At 49.5% G+C, this 17,054-nt stretch overlaps 1 protein-coding gene across 1 annotated transcript in view; it reads right to left on the reverse strand.

Annotated features, from left to right (window-relative positions):
- LOC119977131 (dynein heavy chain 10, axonemal-like) overlaps positions 1-17,054 on the reverse strand; it is a 552,876-nt gene that overhangs the window by 192,762 nt on the left and 343,060 nt on the right. Inside the window, 4 exon segments of the mRNA XM_038817763.1 lie at positions 1,117-1,284; positions 1,893-1,986; positions 13,232-13,404; positions 15,421-15,681. Of these exon segments, the coding sequence (XP_038673691.1) occupies positions 1,117-1,284; positions 1,893-1,986; positions 13,232-13,404; positions 15,421-15,681 (696 nt within the window).

Below are 17,054 nucleotides of genomic sequence, written 5' to 3' on the forward strand. Positions count from 1 at the left end.
GTCACTAGTTGCAGCGGGGCAGGTGTGTCACTAGTTGCAGCGGGGCAGGTGTGTCACTAGTTGCAGCGGGGCAGGTGTGTCACTAGTTGCAGCGGGGCGGGTGTATCACTAGTTGCAGCGGGGCAGGTGTGTCACTAGTTGCAGCGGGGCAGGTGTGTCACTAGTTGCAGCGGGGCAGGTGTGTCACTAGTTGCAGCGGGGCAGGTGTGTCACTAGTTGCAGCGGGGCAGGTGTGTCACTAGTTGCAGCGGGGCAGGTGTGTCACTAGTTGCAGCGGGGCAGGTGTGTCACTAGTTGCAGCGGGGCAGGTGTGTCACTAGTTGCAGCGGGGCAGGTGTGTCACTAGTCACCCTTGCTGTTTTTTGTCTCTAGGTACGGGGCTGTGTGGCGGACGTTGCTTTTCCCACCCGCTACTGACTTTCTCTAAGTTCAAGGAAACCTGAATTCGATATACAGCTGCTGCCATTATGTCAGCAAATACAGCAGCCATTTTACATTCAGTAAGATCCACAAACAGAAATGACCAATAAATCTGCTTCTCTTGGAACAGGAATATTTCCATGCCACTGAGAAAATGTGCCATGGGTTCTTCAACACCCGTCTCTGAGCAGACACACAGGAAGTGAGACAGTGACTTCCTTCTTCAGCACTGCACCAGCACCTCAGCCTGTATCACATGCTTGAACTCGCAATTTCTGGCATAAAGATGTGAGAGAGTTGGTCAAAACTAACAATGATGCTGCATTCAAAGTTAAATAACTCAAGTGGCAATGAACAGAGGGCGGCACGGTAGCACAGGGGTTAGCACTGCTGCCTCACAGCTCCAGGGTCCCAGGTTCGATTCCAGCTTGGGTCACTGTCTGTGCGGAGTCTGCACGTTCTCCCCATGTCTGCGTGGGTTTCCTCCGGGTGCTCCGGTTTCCTCCCACAATCCAAAGATGTTCAGGTTAAGTGGATTGGCCATGATCAATTGTCCTTAGTGGCTTAAGTGGGGTGCTCTTTCCAAGGGCTGGTGCAGACTCAGTGGGTCGAATGGCCTCCTTCTGCACTGTATATTCTATGATAAGTCATTATCAGGCTTTATCTTGCAATTACTTATCAGCTTTTACTGTATACCTGAAACAGAGCTTTCGCTGCCTCGTAATCCTGAATATCTTCATATATACGAGGTTCTCCCTCATTCATGAAAGTTCGATAGTCCCCAAACAATATTGGATCCCTCAGGGCCTGGTCCACTACACTTGGGAAATGTTCCTCGATTAATTTTGCAATATGGCCTTGAACCTTAAAATCCAAAAATAATGGAAAGGAAAAATCATTAAAGGAAAGGATATTGAGTGAGCAATCTTTTGATCTTTTTGACAAAAATTCACCTTATTTTTGTATGTTTAAATGGTACAACTTAAATGTGCTTTTGGTCAGAAATTTGTATAATCTGAAATCAGGGTGTGAATTTTCCAGAGGAGGGGGAAGAGTTGCTGCCGTTTGGGCTGAATGGAAGTGGGAGCCAACCTTGGAGAATGGGCCAATTTGTGGCAGCAGCACTTTGGGTGTAGTGGCTGCAGGGTCTCCCTCCGTCAGTCAGGGAGGCCCCATTGAGGAGGTCCCACTCAAGAAACCCAGTGAGGGAGCGTCAGGGCGTATTTGGTGGTCACCACACATGACGGTGGGACCTCCTGGTCTGAGCGAGGGTGGGAAGTGGTTTAATTGGGCCATTGGATGGTTCACTTGGCTGCCCAGCATGCAATATGCCATGGCAGTAGGAAGGCCTTAGGCTTATCTCTTCCTGACATATCCACCTGTCACACTTCCAGCCCAGCCCATCACCGTGGCGCTGAGAAAATTTAGTCCAATGGTCACTCTTGGATCTCTGGGTTTATTTTTATACTAACCCGCTTTTTGTCATCTTCATTGATGAGCCTGTCATGGAACACTCGAAGACATTCATTCCTCCAGAGCCTGACCATCTGTCCAACTGTCTGAAACCTTGGCAAATAATAGAAGGTTGAGAGTAATTGTGAGATTAATAAATTAAGTTAATAAATGAACAAATTCTCTTGTATAAAGAAGGCAGAATAGGGGACAATTGAAACCTGTGGTGAATGGGGGACAATTGAAACTTTCCAAATCAAAGATCAATTGATTTTTGTGAGGTAAGGATGCCAAGGGATACAGGGCCAGGATAGGTAAATGAATTTGTAACACACATCAGCCATAATCAGACTAAACAGTGAAGCAATCTCGAGAAAGCTCAAAGACCTTCACATACTGTTACATTCCTCCGCTGTAATGGTTCCCATCAACACAACGGTCGCACAGAGATACAGTTAAATAATCACTAAACAATACGGACCAAATTACATTCCAGAATGTTTCTTCGCACTTTGTACTTCCACAAAGACCAACAGACCAGGGGTGGGGGGAACCAGACAAACCAGCAAGATACAGATTTGAAAGTGAAGCAGCTAATTTAGTGATTGGACAAGAATTGGAATGAGCGAGGAAATGTGTTTGGTGACAAGTGATACAAATTAAAAACTACAAGTTATATTTACGTAACAGCTCAGGTCCTGGGCTTTCAGGAAAGATATAATAGCCTTGGAGTCGGTCAAGCACAGGTTGACCGGAATTATAACACAGTTTAAGCTTAAAGTATCAGGGAACATTGTCTGAACCTGAGTTTAAACGGTTAACTGATGATCTGGGCGGGATTCTCCGGGCCCCAGCCGCGTGTTTCACGGGGGTTGCCGTTCACTGGCGGTGAGATTCTGAATTCCTGCTGCTCGTCAATGGGATTTCCCATTAAAGCCACCCGGTTATAGAATGGTAGATCTGTCCCACCCAGCTGTACGAATGGTAGATCTGTCCCACCCAGCTGTACGAATGGTAGATCTGTCCCACCCAGTTATAGAATGGTAGATCTGTCCCACCCAGTTATAGAATGGTAGATCTGTCCCACCCAGTTATAGAATGGTAGATCTGCCCCACCCAGCTGTACGAATGGTAGATCTGTCCCACCCAGCTATACGAATGGTAGATCTGCCCCACCCAGCTGTACGAATGGTAGATCTGCCCCACCCAGCTGTACGAATGGTAGATCTGCCCCACCCAGCTGTACGAATGGTAGATCTGTCCCACCCAGCTGTACGAATGGTAGATCTGCCCCACCCAGCTGTACGAATGGTAGATCTGTCCCACCCAAATATAGAATGGTAGATCTGTCCCACCAGCTGTACGAATGGTAGATCTGTCCCACCCAGCTGTACGAATGGTAGATCTGTCCCACCCAGTATAGAATGGTAGATCTGTCCCACCCAGCATGTACGAATGGTAGATCTGTCCCACCCAGTTATAGAATGGTAGATCTGTCCCACCCAGCTGTACGAATGGGTAGATCTGTCCCACCCAGCTGTGCGAATGGTAGATCTGTCCCACCCAGCTGTACGAATGGTAGATCTGTCCCACCCAGCTGTACGAATGGTAGATCTGTCCCACCCAGTTATAGAATGGTAGATCTGTCCCACCCAGCTGTACGAATGGTAGATTCTGTCCCACCCCAGTTATAGAATGGTAGATCTGTCCCACCCAGCTGTACGAATGGTAGATCTGTCCCACTCAGTTATAGAATGGTAGATCTGTCCCACCCAGCTGTACGAATGGTAGATCTGTCCCACTCAGTTATAGAATGGTAGATCTGTCCCACCCAGCTGTACGAATGGTAGATCTGTCCCACTCAGTTATAGAATGGTAGATCTGTCCCACCCAGCTGTACGAATGGTAGATCTGTCCCACCCAGCTGTACGAATGGTAGATCTGTCCCACCCAGTTATAGAATGGTAGATCTGTTCCACCCAGCTGTACGAATGGTAGATCTGTCCCACCCAGTTATAGAATGGTAGATCTGTCCCACCCAGCTGTACGAATGGTAGATGTGTCCCACCCAGTTATAGAATGGTAGATCTGTCCCACCCAGTTATAGAATGCTAGACCTGTCCCACCCAGTTATAGAATGGTAGATCTGTCCAACCCAGCTGTACGAATGGTAGATCTGTCCCACCCAGCTGTACGAATGGTAGATCTGCCCCACCCAGCTGTACGAATGGTAGATCTGTTCCACCCAGTTATAGAATGGTAGATCTGCCCCACCCAGCTGTACGAATGGTAGATCTGTCCCACCCAGTTATAGAATGGTAGATCTACCCCACCCAGTTATAGAATGGTAGATCTGTCCCACCCAGCTGTACGAATGGTAGATCTGTCCCACCCAGCTGTACAAATGGTAGATCTGTCCCACCCAGCTGTACGAATGGTAGATCTGTCCCACCCAGTTATAGAATGGTAGATCTGTCCCACCCAGCTGTACGAATGGTAGATCTGTCCCACCCAGTTATAGAATGGTAGATCTGTCCCACCCAGCTGTACGAATGGTAGATCTGTCCCACCCAGCTGTACGAATGGTAGATCTGTCCCCACCCAGCTGTACGAATGGTAGATCTGTCCCACCCAGTTATAGAATGGTAGACCTGCCCCACCCAGCTGTACGAATGGTAGATCTGCCCCACCCAGCTGTACGAATGGTAGATCTGTCCCACCCAGTTATAGAATGGTAGACCTGTCCCACGCAGCTGTACGCATGGTAGATCTGTCCCACCCAGCTGTACGAATGGTAGATCTGCCCCACCCAGCTGTAAGAATGGTAGATCTGTCCCACCCAGCTGTACGAATGGTAGATCTGCCCCACCCAGTTATAGAATGGTAGATCTGCCCAACCCAGCTGTACGAATGGTAGATCTGTCCCAACCCAGCTGTACGAATGGTAGATCTGCCCCACCCAGCTGTACGAATGGTAGATCTGCCCCACCCAGCTGTAAGAATGGTAGATCTGTCCCACCCAGCTGTACGAATGGTAGATCTGCCCCACCCAGTTATAGAATGGTAGATCTGTCCCACCAGCTGTACGAATGGTAGATCTGTCACACCCAGTTATAGAATGGTAGATCTGTCCCACCCAGCTGTACGAATGGTAGATCTGCCCCACCCAGCTGTACGAATGGTAGATCTGTCCCACCCAGTTATAGAATGGTAGATCTGGCCCACCCAGCTGTACGAATGGTAGATCTACCCCACCCAGTTATAGAATGGTAGATCTGTCCCACCCAGTTATAGAATGGTAGATCTGTCCCACCCAGTTATAGAATGGTAGATCTGTCCACCCAGCTGTACGAATGGTAGATCTGCCCCACCCAGCTGTACGAATGGTAGATCTGTCCCACCCAGCTGTACGAATGGTAGATGTGTCCCACCCAGCTGTACGAATGGTAGATCTGTCCCACCCAGCTGTACGAATGGTAGATCTGTCCCACCCAGCTGTACGAATGGTAGATCTGTCCCACCCAGCTGTACGAATGGTAGATCTGTCCCACCCAGCTGTACGAATGGTAGATCTGTCCCACCCAGTTATAGAATGGTAGATCTGTCCCACCCAGCTGTACGAATGGTAGATCTGCCCCACCCAGCTGTACGAATGGTAGATCTGTCCCACCCAGCTGTACGAATGGTAGATCTGTCCCACCCAGTTATAGAATGGTAGATCTGCCCCACCCAGCTGTACGAATGGTAGACCTGTTCCACCCAGCTGTACGAATGGTAGATCTGTCCCACCCAGCTGTACGAATGGTAGATCTGCCCCACCCAGCTGTAAGAATGGTAGATCTGCCCCACCCAGCTGTACGAATGGTAGATCTGCCCCACCCAGTTATAGAGTGGTAGATCTGTCCAACCCAGCTGTACGAATGGTAGATCTGTCCCACCCAGTTATAGAATGGTAGATCTGTCCCACCCAGCTGTACGAATGGTAGATCTGTCCCACCCAGTTATAGAATGGTAGATCTGTCCCACCCAGCTGTACGAATGGTAGATCTGTCCCACCCAGCTGTACGAATGGTAGATCTGTCCCACCCAGTTATAGAATGGTAGATCTGTCCCACCCAGCTGTACGAATGGTAGATCTGCCCCACCCAGCTGTACGAATGGTAGATCTGTCCCACCCAGCTGTACGAATGGTAGATCTGTCCCACCCAGTTATAGAATGGTAGATCTGCCCCACCCAGCTGTACGAATGGTAGACCTGTCCCACCCAGCTGTACGAATGGTAGATCTGTCCCACCCAGCTGTACGAATGGTAGATCTGCCCCACCCAGCTGTAAGAATGGTAGATCTGCCCCCACCAGCTGTACGAATGGTAGATCTGCCCCACCCAGTTATAGAATGGTAGATCTGTCCAACCCAGCTGTACGAATGGTAGATCTGTCCCACCCAGTTATAGAATGGTAGATCTGTCCCACCCAGCTGTACGAATGGTAGATCTGTCCCACCCAGTTATAGAATGGTAGATCTGTCCCACCCAGCTATAGAATGGTAGACCTGTCCCACCCAGTTATAGAATGGTAGATCTGTCCCACCCAGCTGTACGAATGGTAGATCTGTCCCACCCAGCTGTACGAATGGTAGATCTGCCCCACCCAGCTGTACGAATGGTAGATCTGCCCCACCCAGCTGTACGAATGGTAGATCTGTCCCACCCAGTTATAGAATGGTAGATCTGTCCCACCCAGCTGTACGAATGGTAGATCTGTCCCACCCAGCTGTACGAATGGTAGATCTGCCCCACCCAGCTGTACGAATGGTAGATCTGTCCCACCCAAATATAGAATGGTAGATCTGTCCCACCCAGCTGTACGAATGGTAGATCTGTCCCACCCAGCTGTACGAATGGTAGATCTGTCCCACCCAGTTATAGAATGGTAGATCTGTCCCACCAGCTGTACGAATGGTAGATCTGTCCCACCCAGTTATAGAATGGTAGATCTGTCCACCCAGCTGTACGAATGGTAGATCTGTCCCACCCAGCTGTGCGAATGGTAGATCTGTCCCACCCAGCTGTACGAATGGTAGATCTGTCCCACCCAGCTGTACGAATGGTAGATCTGTCCCACCCAGTTATAGAATGGTAGATCTGTCCCACCCAGCTGTACGAATGGTAGATCTGTCCCACCCAGTTATAGAATGGTAGATCTGTCCCACCCAGCTGTACGAATGGTAGATCTGTCCCACCCAGTTATAGAATGGTAGATCTGTCCCACCCAGCTGTACGAATGGTAGATCTGTCCCACTCAGTTATAGAATGGTAGATCTGTCCCACCCAGCTGTACGAATGGTAGATCTGTCCCACTCGTTATATGAATGGTAGATCTGTCCCACCCAGCTGTACGAATGGTAGATCTGTCCCACCCAGCTGTACGAATGGTAGATCTGTCCCACCCAGTTATAGAATGGTAGATCTGTTCCACCCAGCTGTACGAATGGTAGATCTGTCCCACCCAGTTATAGAATGGTAGATCTGTCCCACCCAGCGTACGAATGGTAGATGTGTCCCCACCCAGTTATAGAATGGTAGATCTGTCCCACCCAGTTATAGAATGCTAGACCTGTCCCACCCAGTTATAGAATGGTAGATCTGTCCAACCCAGCTGTACGAATGGTAGATCTGTCCCACCCAGCTGTACGAATGGTAGATCTGCCCCACCCAGCTGTACGAATGGTAGATCTGTTCCACCCAGTTATAGAATGGTAGATCTGCCCCACCCAGCTGTACGAATGGTAGATCTGTCCCACCCAGTTATAGAATGGTAGATCTACCCCACCCAGTTATAGAATGGTAGATCTGTCCCACCCAGCTGTACGAATGGTAGATCTGTCCCACCCAGCTGTACAAATGGTAGATCTGTCCCACCCAGCTGTACGAATGGTAGATCTGTCCCACCCAGTTATAGAATGGTAGATCTGTCCCACCCAGCTGTACGAATGGTAGATCTGTCCCACCCAGTTATAGAATGGTAGATCTGTCCCACCCAGCTGTACGAATGGTAGATCTGCCCCACCCAGCTGTACGAATGGTAGATCTGTCCCACCCAGCTGTACGAATGGTAGATCTGTCCCACCCAGTTATAGAATGGTAGACCTGCCCCACCCAGCTGTACGAATGGTAGATCTGCCCCACCCAGCTGTACGAATGGTAGATCTGTCCCACCCAGTTATAGAATGGTAGACCTGTCCCACGCAGCTGTACGCATGGTAGATCTGTCCCACCCAGCTGTACGAATGGTAGATCTGCCCCACCCAGCTGTAAGAATGGTAGATCTGTCCCACCCAGCTGTACGAATGGTAGATCTGCCCCACCCAGTTATAGAATGGTAGATCTGCCCAACCCAGCTGTACGAATGGTAGATCTGTCCCAACCCAGCTGTACGAATGGTAGATCTGCCCCACCCAGCTGTACGAATGGTAGATCTGCCCCACCCAGCTGTAAGAATGGTAGATCTGTCCCACCCAGCTGTACGAATGGTAGATCTGCCCCACCCAGTTATAGAATGGTAGATCTGTCCCACCCAGCTGTACGAATGGTAGATCTGTCACACCCAGTTATAGAATGGTAGATCTGTCCCACCCAGCTGTACGAATGGTAGATCTGCCCCACCCAGCTGTACGAATGGTAGATCTGTCCCACCCAGTTATAGAATGGTAGATCTGGCCCACCCAGCTGTACGAATGGTAGATCTACCCCACCCAGTTATAGAATGGTAGATCTGTCCCACCCAGTTTATAGAATGGTAGATCGTCCCACCCAGTTATAGAATGGTAGATTCTGTCCCACCAGCTGTACGAATGGTAGATCTGCCCCACCCAGCTGTACGAATGGTAGATCTGTCCCACCCAGCTGTACGAATGGTAGATGTGTCCCACCCAGCTGTACGAATGGTAGATCTGTCCCCACCCAGCTGTACGAATGGGTAGATCTGTCCCACCCAGCTGTACGAATGGTAGATCTGTCCCACCCAGCTGTACGAATGGTAGATCTGTCCCACCCAGCTGTACGAATGGTAGATCTGTCCCACCCAGTTATAGAATGGTAGATCTGTCCCACCCAGCTGTACGAATGGTAGATCTGCCCCACCCAGCTGTACGAATGGTAGATCTGTCCCACCCAGCTGTACGAATGGTAGATCTGTCCCACCCAGTTATAGAATGGTAGATCTGCCCCACCCAGCTGTACGAATGGTAGACCTGTCCCACCCAGCTGTACGAATGGTAGATCTGTCCCACCCAGCTGTACGAATGGTAGATCTGCCCCACCCAGCTGTAAGAATGGTAGATCTGCCCCACCCAGCTGTACGAATGGTAGATCTGCCCCACCCAGTTATAGAATGGTAGATCTGTCCAACCCAGCTGTACGAATGGTAGATCTGTCCACCCAGTTATAGAATGGTAGATCTGTCCCACCCAGCTGTACGAATGGTAGATCTGTCCCACCCAGTTATAGAATGGTAGATCTGTCCCACCAGCTGTACGAATGGTAGATCTGTCCCACCCAGCTGTACGAATGGTAGATCTGTCCCACCCAGTTATAGAATGGTAGATCTGTCCCACCCAGCTGTACGAATGGTAGATCTGCCCCACCCAGCTGTACGAATGGTAGATCTGTCCCACCCAGCTGTACGAATGGTAGATCTGTCCCACCCAGTTATAGAATGGTAGATCTGCCCCACCCAGCTGTACGAATGGTAGACCTGTCCCACCCAGCTGTACGAATGGTAGATCTGTCCCACCCAGCTGTACGAATGGTAGATCTGCCCCACCCAGCTGTAAGAATGGTAGATCTGCCCCACCCAGCTGTACGAATGGTAGATCTGCCCCACCCAGTTATAGAATGGTAGATCTGTCCAACCCAGCTGTACGAATGGTAGATCTGTCCCACCCAGTTATAGAATGGTAGATCTGTCCCACCCAGCTGTACGAATGGTAGATCTGTCCCACCCAGTTATAGAATGGTAGATCTGTCCCACCCAGCTATAGAATGGTAGACCTGTCCCACCCAGTTATAGAATGTAGATCTGTCCCACCCAGCTGTACGAATGGTAGATCTGTCCCACCCAGCTGTACGAATGGTAGATCTGCCCCACCCAGCTGTACGAATGGTAGATCTGCCCCACCCAGCTGTACGAATGGTAGATCTGTTCCACCCAGTTATAGAATGGTAGATCTGCCCCACCCAGCTGTACGAATGGTAGACCTGCCCCACCTAGCTGTACGAATGGTAGATCTGTCCCACCCAGCTGTACGAATGGTAGATCTGTCCCACCCAGCTGTACGAATGGTAGATCTGCCCCACCAGTTATAGAATGGTAGATCTGTCCCACCCAGCTGTACGAATGGTAGATCTGTCCCACCCAGTTATAGAATGGTAGATCTGTCCCACCCAGCTGTACGAATGGTAGATCTGTCCCACCCAGCTGTACGAATGGTAGATCTGTCCCACCCAGCTGTACGAATGGTAGATCTGTCCCACCCAGCTGTACGAATGGTAGATCTGCCCCACCCAGCTGTACGAATGGTAGATCTGTCCCACCCAGCTGTACGAATGGTAGATCTGTCCCACCCAGTTATAGAATGGTAGATCTGTCCCACCCAGCTGTACGAATGGTAGATCTGCCCCACCCAGCTGTACGAATGGTAGATCTGTCCCACCCAGCTGTACGAATGGTAGATCTGTCCCACCCAGCTGTACGAATGGTAGATCTGTCCCACCCAGCTGTACGAATGGTAGATCTGTCCCACCCAGTTATAGAATGGTAGATCTGTCCCACCCAGCTGTACGAATGGTAGATCTGTCCCACCCAGCTGTACGAATGGTAGATCTGTCCCACCCAGCTGTACGAATGGTAGAGCTGCCCCACCAGTTATAGAATGGTAGATCTGTCCCACCCAGCTGTACGAATGGTAGATCTGTCCCACCCAGCTGTACAAATGGTAGATCTGCCCCACCCAGCTGTACGAATGGTAGATCTGTCCCACCCAGCTGTACGAATGGTAGATCTGTCCCACCCAGTTATAGAATGGTAGACCTGCCCCACCCAGCGTACGAATGGTAGATCTGCCCCCACCCAGCTGTACGAATGGTAATCTGTCCCACCCAGTTATAGAATGGTAGATCTGTCCCATCCAGCTGTACGAATGGTAGATCTGTCCCACCCAGTTATAGAATGGTAGATCTGTCCCACCCAGTTATAGAATGGTAGATCTGTCGCACCCAGCTGTACGAATGGTAGATCTGTTCCACCCAGTTATAGAATGGTAGACCTGTCCCACCCAGCTGTACGAATGGTAGATCTGTCCCACCCAGCTGTAAGAATGGTAGATCTGTCCCACCCAGCTGTACGAATGGTAGGACCTGTCCCCACCCAGCTGTACGAATGGTAGATCTGTCCCACCCAGCTGTACGAATGGTAGATCTGTCCCACCCAGCTGTACGAATGGTAGATCTGCCCCACCCAGTTATACGAATGGTAGATCTGCCCCACCCAGCTGTAAGAATGGTAGATCTGTCCCACCCAGCTGTACGAATGGTAGATCTGCCCCACCCAGCTGTAAGAATGGTAGATCTGTCCCACCCAGCTGTACGAATGGTAGATCTGCCCCACCCAGCTGTACGAATGGTAGATCTGCCCCACCCAGTTATACGAATGGTAGATCTGTCCCACCCAGCTGTACGAATGGTAGATCTGTCCCACCCAGCTGTACGAATGGTAGATCTGCCCCACCCAGCTGTACGAATGGTAGATCTGCCCCACCCAGCTGTACGAATGGTAGCTCTGCCCCACCCAGTTATACGAATGGTAGATCTGTCCCACCCAGTTATACGAATGGTAGATCTGTCCCACCCAGCTGTACGAATGGTAGATCTGCCCCACCCAGCTGTACGAATGGTAGATCTGTCCCACCCAGCTGGTACGAATGGTAGATCTGCCCCACCCAGCTGTAACGAATGGAGATCTGTCCCACCCAGTTATAGAATGGTAGATCTGTCCCATCCAGCTGTACGAATGGTAGATCTTGTCCCACCCAGTTATAGAATGGTAGATCTGTCCCACCCAGTTTATAGAATGGTAGATCTGTCGCACCCAGCTGTACGAATGGTAGATCTGTTCCACCCAGTTATAGAATGGTAGACCTGCCCCACCCAGCTGTACAAATGGTAGATCTGTCCCACCCAGCTGTAAGAATGGTAGATCTGCCCAACCCAGCTGTACGAATGGTAGATCTGTCCCACCCAGCTGTCGAATGGTAGATCTGTCCCACCCAGCTGTACGAATGGTAGATCTGCCCCACCCAGTTATACGAATGGTAGATCTGCCCCCACCCAGCTGTAAGCATGGTAGATCTGTCCCACCCAGCTGTACGAATGGTAGATCTGCCCCACCCAGCTGTAAGAATGGTAGATCTGTCCCACCCAGCTGTACGAATGGTAGATCTGCCCCACCCAGCTGTACGAATGGTAGATCTGCCCCACCCAGTTATACGAATGGTAGATCTGTCCCACCCAGCTGTACGAATGGTAGATCTGTCCCACCCAGCTGTACGAATGGTAGATCTGCCCCTCCCAGCTGTACGAATGGTAGATCTGCCCCACCCAGCTGTACGAATGGTAGATCTGCCCCACCCAGTTATATGAATGGTAGATCTGTCCCACCCAGTTATACGAATGGTAGATCTGTCCCACCCAGCTGTACGAATGGTAGATCTGTCCCACCCAGCTGTACGAATGGTAGATCTGTCCCACCCAGCTGTACGAATGGTAGATCTGCCCCACCCAGCTCTTTCTTCCCCACAGTCAGCCCCTCTCCCTCAGGTGTGTCTCCTGTCGGCTTTTCTACTTTTCAGGTGGGCGAAGATTCTCCGTCCTTCTAATCGGCCAATGGGATTTCCCATTGCAGATAGCCCCCCACCATTGGGAAATCTCCAGCTTAACGGCCAATGGGATTTCCCATTGCGGATAGCCCCCCACCATTGGGAAATCTCCAGCTTAACGGCCAATGGGATTTCCCATTGCGGATAGCCCCCCACCATTGGGAAATCACCAGCTTAACGGCAATGGGATTTCCCATTGCAGATAGCACCCCACCATTGGGAAATCACCAGCTTAACGGCCAATGGATTTCCCATTGCGGATAGCCACCCACCATTGGGAAATCTCCAGCTTAACGGTGAATTCCGACAGTGAAGAATCAGCCATGATCTTTTCGCAGAGACATGAAGTACCCTGATTTTCCAGGTGACCAATCTGAGGTGGGCCTTCTGTATCCCCCCCCACCCAAACACAGCCTTTTAGTCTCACCTCTCAGGAGTAGCAAGGACGAGTCCACTGTACACCCTCGATAGGTCTCTCAGATTGAAGATGTAGTGAAATTTTGAAGGAGTTGGAGGCAGTTCCTGTACAATCAACTTGTACAATTCTAGAGTAGCAGACGTCATCTTAATGCAAATAGCTTGGAGTTCTTCTGTGAAAGTCTGCAGAACAGAGAGACCACTTTGAGAACACAACACTCCTTTCCCTCTTTTCGTGCCTCTTCCAGTTGGGAAAACACAAATGGTCAAACAGGAAGCACATATCTCACCTTACTGGGGTCACATTCATTGAAAAGAAAGAAAAGAAAATTACAGCACAGGAACAGGCCCTTCGGCCCTCCCAGCCTGCGCAGATCCAGATCCTTTATCTAAACCTGTCTCCTATTTTCCAAGGTCTACTTCCCTCTGTTCCCGCCCATTCATATATCTGTCTAGATGCACCTTAAATGACGCTATCGTGCCCGCCTCTACCACCTCCGCTGGCGAAGCGTTCCAGGCACCCACCACCCTCTGCGTAAAAAACTTCCAACGCACATCTCCCTTAAACTTTCCCCTCTCACCTTGAAATCGTGACCCCTTGTAATTGACACCCCCAATTTTGGAAAAAGCTTGTTGCTATCCACCCTGTCCATACCTCTCATAATTTTGTAGACCTCAATCAGGTCCCCCCTCAACCTCCGTCTTTCCAACGAAAACAATCCTAATCTACACAATCTTTCTTCATAGCTAGCACCCCTCCATACCAGGCAACATCCTGGTGAACCTCCTCTGCACCCTCTCCAAGGCATCCACATCCTTCTGGTAATGCGGCGACCAGAACTGCACGCAGTATTCCAAATGTGGCCTAACCAAGTCCTATACAACTGTAACATGACCTGCCGACTATTGTACTCAATACCCCGTCGATGAAGGCATGCATGCTGTATGCCTTCTTGACCACTCTATCGGACCTGCGTTGCACCTTCAGGGTACAAGGATCTGAACTCCCAGATCTCTCTGTACATCAATTTTCCCCAGGACTCTTCCATTGACCATATAGTCCGCTCTTGAATTTGATCTTCCAAATGCATCACCTCACATTTGCCTGGATTGAACTCCATCTGCCCTTTCTCTGCCCAACTCTCCAATCTATCTATATTTTGCTGTATTCTCTGACAGTCCACATCGCTATCTGCAACTCCACCAATCTTAGTATCATCTGCAAACTTGCTAATCAGACCACCTATACCTTCCTTCCAGGTCATTTATGTAGATCACAAACAACAGTGGTCCGAGCACGGATCCCTGTGGAACACCACTAGTCACCCTTCTCCATTTTTGAGACACTCCCTTCCACCACTACTCTGTGTTTCCTGTTGCCCAGCCAGTTCTTTATCCATCTAGCTAGTACACCCTGAACCCCATACGACTTCACTTTTTCCATCAACCTGTCATGGGAAACTTTATCAAACGCCTTACTGAAGTCCATGTATATGACATCTACAGCCCTTCCCTCATCAATTAACTTTGTCACTTCCTCAAAGAATTCTATTAGGTTTGTAAGACATGACCTTCCCTGCACAAATCCATGCTGCCTATCACTGATAAGTCTATTTTCTTCCAGATGTGAATAGATCCTATCCCTCAGTATCTTCTCCAACAGTTGCCTACCACTGATTGTCAAGCTCACAGGTCTAAATTCCCTGGATTATCCCTGCTACCCTTCGTAAACAAAGGGACACATTAGCAATTCTCCAGTCCTCCGGTACCTCACCCGTGCTCAAGGATGCTGCAAAGATATCTGTTAAGACCCCAGCTATTTAGTCCCACGCTTCCCTCAGTAACCTGGGATAGATCCCATCCAGTCCTGGGGACTTGTCCACTTTAATGTCTTTCAGAATACCAAAACTTCCCCCTTCCGTATGACAACTTGACTGTCACAGAGGTGCTGTGAGCACTCCCATCAGAGTTCAGCCCTTTCCCAGCTAACTCAGGATAATCAGGGATCTACCATTGGGGCATTTCTAGTTCCATGATTCAGTTTCTCTAAAGAACCATCAAGAGAGGCCCCTATAACCTCAGCACTCAATTCCTGCAAAAAATCTTAATCATTTGCAAGATATAGGAAAACATTGCTCTTTAATAGAAGACTTTCCACCAAAAAGAACAATATATTAATCTTTTTTTTCAAATACGTACCAATGTGTGCCCTTTCAGAATTGAAGCATAAATTGAAAACAGTGATTCCTCCTCTGGGAATGTTACGTTGAAAACACAAAAAAGCGAGATAAATCTAGGATCCACTACATTGCGTCCGCCTCCTGCTTTCCCCATAGCAGCAACAAAGCCCAGGTCCTTCAGAATCTTATAGTTCAGTTCCTTTGCACGATCGTACATTCCACCTTTCTCCAAGATAAGTTTGAGTAGAGCTATAGGTTGCTGCGTACCATATTCATCAACCTGGTTTGAAACAATCAACAAAGCCAACTGAACTTTGAAGCAAAAGAAATGATTTTAGGAAGAAATCATCTAAATTAGACAGGAAGTGCTGAATTACTGACACACTAAATGTATGACCACATTCCCTAAAATCTCTTATAGATAACGAAGGGGAAATCCAATGCTTCAATGGGGCAGCATAGTGGTTAGCACTGCTGTCTCAGAGCGCCAGAGTCTCAGGTTCGATTTCTGACCTTGGGTGACTGTCTTTGCATAGTCTGCACGTTCATAGAATTTATAGTGCGGAAGGAGGCCATTTGGCCCATTGAGTCTGTACCGGCTCTTGGAAAGAGCACCCTACCAAGGCCCACACAACCACCCTATCCCCATAGCCCAGTAACCCCACCCAACACTAAGGGCAAGTTTGGGCACAAAGGGTAGTTTTACATGGTCAATCCACCTAACCTGCACATCTTTGGACTGTGGGAGGAAACCGGATAACCCGGAGGAGACCCACACAGACACAGGGAGAAGGTGCAGACTCTGCACAGACAGTGACCCAAGCCCGGAATCGAACCTGGGACCCTGGAGCTGTGAAGCAACTGTGCTAACCACTATGTTACCGTGCTGCCCGTGTCTGCGTGCGTTTCCTCCGGGTGCTCTGGTTTCCTCCCACAGTCCAAAGATGTGCCGGTTAGGTTGATTGGAAATGCTAAATTGCCCCTAGGTGGGGTTACGGTGATAAGGTGGCGGATTGGGCATGGGTGGGGTGCTCTTTCAGAGGTTCTGTGCAGACATGATGGGCCGAATGGCCTCTTTCTGCACCGCAGGGATTCTATGATTCTAATTTTGGAACATGGGCGTGGTCAGTGCGTCCAATTTAGAAGCCATCTGATATTCAATCCACTACCTTTCGGGGAGAATGATGGTGTTGTGGTGATGTCACTGGACTAGTAACACGGAGGCTCTGGAGGCAAGGCTTCAAATCCCACCACCACAGCTGGTGGAAGTTAAATTCAATCAATAACATCCGGAATTGAAAACTAGTTTGTGCACTAACGGTGACATTGAAACTATCATCAATGATCATAAAAACCCATAAACTAATGTGTAGCCATTCCGGGTCAGGCCTACATGTGACTCCAGTCCCACAGCAGTGTGGTTGACTCATAGCTTCTCTCTGTAATGCCTGGTAAGCCACTCTGTCCACATCGTAAAGAGAAAGCACCAAGCACCAGCAGATTATCATCTTCAGCACCTTACAGCATCTTGTTACTTCCCATATATGTCTCTACTGTTACTGGGACTCTCAGAATCCTGGCATTCTCTTCCTAACCGTACTGTGGGTGTACCTACATTGGGTAGGTGGCTCAGGAAGGACAGCATTAGGATTG

Source organism: Scyliorhinus canicula, chromosome 1 (assembly GCF_902713615.1).
Source record: "Scyliorhinus canicula chromosome 1, sScyCan1.1, whole genome shotgun sequence".
Classification (NCBI taxonomy): domain Eukaryota; kingdom Metazoa; phylum Chordata; class Chondrichthyes; order Carcharhiniformes; family Scyliorhinidae; genus Scyliorhinus; species Scyliorhinus canicula.